General features: G+C 52.6%; 1 protein-coding gene across 1 annotated transcript in view; it reads left to right on the forward strand.

Annotated features, from left to right (window-relative positions):
* Positions 1–3,883, forward strand: part of GRIP2 (glutamate receptor interacting protein 2) — a 38,374-nt gene that overhangs the window by 4,543 nt on the left and 29,948 nt on the right. Inside the window, exons 8-9 of the mRNA XM_010862522.1 lie at positions 492–567; positions 1,845–1,990. Coding sequence (XP_010860824.1) covers positions 492–567; positions 1,845–1,990 — 222 coding nt within the window. The remainder of the gene's footprint in view (positions 1–491; positions 568–1,844; positions 1,991–3,883) is intronic.

Here is a 3,883-nt window from a genome sequence, read left to right on the forward strand (position 1 = left end):
TTATATAACTATATATAATAATGTTTATATTCATATATTTATTTGCATTTATATTTATATGTTTATATAAATATATTTATATTTATATAATCTTTTTCTGAACTTTAAAAACCAGGATCATTAAATCAAGTATTAGATGGAAAACTTGGCCAACCAAGTGTGCATGATTGAGGAAGTGAAAGGGAAAAGTTGTAACAGAAAGTTAAGTTCGGAGCTCCCTAGCAACCAGGGAGAAAAGGGAAATTGGATGAGATTGCAGGAGAGAAAGCAAGCTGTTTAACCAAGAGAGGACTTTGGTTTTATTCCCTACTTTCCGTCCCACTTCTGGATGGGATTCAGAGCCCATGTCTCATAGGAGGGGCACGGAACAGCAGGGACAGAGTCCTGGAGCAGAGGGGATGAAGGAAGCCTGCTTAAGGTCTGGGTCGGGGCCTCCGGGCACCAGGCAGCGATGGGTGGATGACTGCAGTCTCTTGTCAAATTCTGTCCAGGAGGTGCCCATGAAGATGGGCACAAGTCCCGCCCACTTGTCCTGACCTACGTGCGGCCCGGCGGCCCTGCCGACAGGTGAGCCTGAGCTGGGGGGAGCTTACAGCCTCGGCCTGCACCACCCTCGCCCAGCTCCCCTGGGACGAAGGTCCAGACGGGGGACACCCCCGGCCAGCGTCACTCAGCAGCTTGTTGGTGGAGCCAGCCCTAAGTCCCACATGAGGGGGGCCCCGAGCTCTTTCTTCCCAAGATCCTGCTGTCTGCGGGGTGGAGAGCTTTGGTGTGGTGTTGTTGCCTCTTCCCTGGCCTTCGTTTTCCCATCTGTGGAATGGACCCAATAGTGGAGCCCCAAAGAGCTGATGTGAAGGCTGTGGGGCTTGGTGACGGGCGTCACTGTGGCCCTCAGTGACACAGCCTCCCCAGTCCTGGCCACACTGCCGGCTGGCCCTGCCCGGGGCCTGCTCAGAAGCTCCAGGAGGAGAGAAGGTGAGGGAGGAACACGCCCAGCTCCCAGCTCGTGGCCCCCCGACCTCCCGAAGGGCAATTCCTGGCCATTTTAAGAAAAGCCTGGAATGGCCTCGTCAGAAATCTAAACCCGTCCTTGGGGCCTGTGATGAGCTATTCATAGAACCACCTAGAATAGCCTTGGCCACCTGTTGGGGCAGGCATTCCAGAGCTGGGATATGACCCAGGCCAAGGCGAACTCCCTTGGGCCGTACCCCTGGGACCCAGCAGAATTCCTTCCCAGGCATGTTTGTCACCAGGCCAGAGTCACTGCTGAGACCCAGGGAGGGGCCCTGGCGGGCGCCCTGTGTGCAGACAGCTCCAAGCCTCCAGACGGCCCGCCCCTGGTGCTGGGCGGCCCTGGCAGGGCTGGGACCCCGGTAAGGCCCTGGAGGTGACCTCAAAGGGCATCTCCAGCTCAGCCGCTGGAGGGCTGACCTGGGACTGTGAATTTCCTAAGCACTAATTGGTGCTGGGAAAGACTGAAGGCGGGGGGAGAAGGGGACGACAGAGGATGAGATGGTTGGACAGTATCACCGACTCGACAGACATGAGTTTGGGTAAACTCTGGGAGTTGGTGATGGACAGGGAGGCCTGGTGTGCTGCAGTCCGACAAAGAGTCGGACACGACTGAGTGACTGAACTGACCTGAACTGAATTGGGGCGGGGGGTGTCGTCGCTGACCCAATCTCCATCAGTTCTTCGGCTTCTTCCACATGCCCTCCCTGGTTTGTTCACCCACGCGTGCTGTCCCTCATCCGTTCTGCCCCTGTCTCCTTCCTCCGATCCCTGCCCTCCCTCTGTTCTCTCGCTCGCTGGACGAGGCGGCATGACCTGGCCCTTCCCCACAGGGAGGGCTCCTTGAAGGTGGGGGACAGACTGCTCAGCGTTGACGGGATCCCGCTGCAGGGGGCCAGCCATGCCACTGCCCTGGCCACGCTGCGGCAGTGCAGCCACGAGGCGCTCTTCCAGGTGGAGTACGACGTGACCATTCCAGGTGAGTTGTGGCCTGAGGGCTCGGGCTGCAGCGAGAAGAGGCCCCGGGGTGGAGGGCAGGGAGTGGGGGGCACACATCCCCATCACTGCAAGGGCTGTGTGACCCTGGCCCGGTCGCAGCCTCTCTGGGCCCCTCTGGGTGGTACACGTTCTGCCAGGCACCAGGGATCCATCTGAGAACAACACAGATGAGGTCTCTGTTCCCATGGGGCTGACATTCTGGTGGGGAGAAATGGATCATGGATGGGATAAGTCATATATAGAGTGTGTCAGAGGATGATCAGTTTAGTTCAGTTCAGTTCAGTCGCTCAGTCGTGTCCGACTCTTTGCGACCCCATGAATCGCAGCACGCCAGGCCTCCCTGTCCATCACCAACTGCCAGAGTTCACTCAGACTCACGTCCATTGAATCGGTGATGCCATCCAGCCATCTCATCCTCTGTCGTCCCCTTCTCCTCCTGCTCCCAATCCCTCCCAGCATCAGAGTCTTTTCCAATGAGTCAACTCTTCGCATGAGGTGGCCAAAGTACTGGAGTTTCAGCTTTAGCATCATTCCTTCCAAAGAAATCCCAGGGCTGATCTCCTTCAGAATGGACTGGTTGGATCTCCTTGCAGTCCAAGGGACTCTCAAGAGTCTTCTCCAACACCACAGTTCAAAAGCATCAATTCTTCGGCGCTCAGCTTTCTTCACAGTACAACTCTCACATCCATACATGACCACTGGAAAAACCATAGCCTTAACTAGACAGACCTTTGTTGGCAAAGTAATGTCTCTGCTTTTGAATATGCTATCTAGGTTGGTCATAACTTTCCTTCCAAGGAGTAAGCGTCTTTTAATTTCATGGCTGCAGTCACCATCTGCAGTGATTTTGGAGCCCCCAAAAATAAAGTCTGACACTGTTTCCACTGTTTCTCCATCTATTTGCCATGAAGTGAGGGGACCAGATGCCATGATCTTTGTTTTCTGAATATTGAGCTTTAAGCCAACTTTTTCACTCTCCACTTTCACTTTCATCAAGAGGCTTTTGAATTCCTCTTCACTTTCTGCCATAAGGGTGGTGTCATCTGCATATCTGAGGTTATTGATATTTCTCCTGGCAATCTTGATTCCAGCTTGTGCTTCTTCCAGTCCAGCGTTTCTCATGATGTACTCTGCATAGAAGTTAAATAAGCAGGGTGACAATATACAGCCTTGACGTACTCCTTTTCCTATCTGGAACCAGTCTGTTGTTCCATGTCCAGTTCTAACTGTTGCTTCCTGACCTGCATACGGATTTCTCAAGAGGCAGGTCAGGTGGTCTGGGATTCCCATCTCTTTCAGAATTTTCCACAGTTTCTTGTGATCCACACAGTCAAAGGCTTTGGCATAGTCAATAAAGCAGAAATAGATGTTTTTCTGGAACTCTCTTGCTTTTTCCATGATCCAGCGGATGTTGGCAATTTGATCTCTGGTTCCTCTGCCTTTTCTAAAACCAGCTTGAACATCAGGAAGTTCACGGTTCACATATTGCTGAAGCCTGGCTTGGAGAGTTTTGAGCATTACTTTACTAGCGTGTGAGATGAGTGCAATTGTGCGGTAGTTTGAGCATTCTTTGGCATTGCCTTTCTTTGGGATTGGAATGAACACTGACCTTTTCTAGTCTTGTGGCCACTGCTGAGTTTTCCAAATGTGCTGGCATATTGAGTGCAGCACTTTCACAGCATCATCTTTCAGGATTTGAAATAGCTCAACTGGAATTCCATCACCTCCACTAGCTTTGTTTGTAGTGATACTTTCTAAGGCCCACTTGACTTCACATTCCAGGATGTCCAGCTCTAGGTCAGTGATCACACCATCGCACAGCTACAGCTCCTTGGATGTGGGGTTGGTCCTCCCGGCCGCCGCCCCTGACCTC

The sequence above is a fragment of the Bison bison genome, unplaced genomic scaffold (genome assembly GCF_000754665.1).
Source record: "Bison bison bison isolate TAMUID 2011002044 unplaced genomic scaffold, Bison_UMD1.0 scf7180017864482, whole genome shotgun sequence".
In the NCBI taxonomy this organism is placed as follows: domain Eukaryota; kingdom Metazoa; phylum Chordata; class Mammalia; order Artiodactyla; family Bovidae; genus Bison; species Bison bison.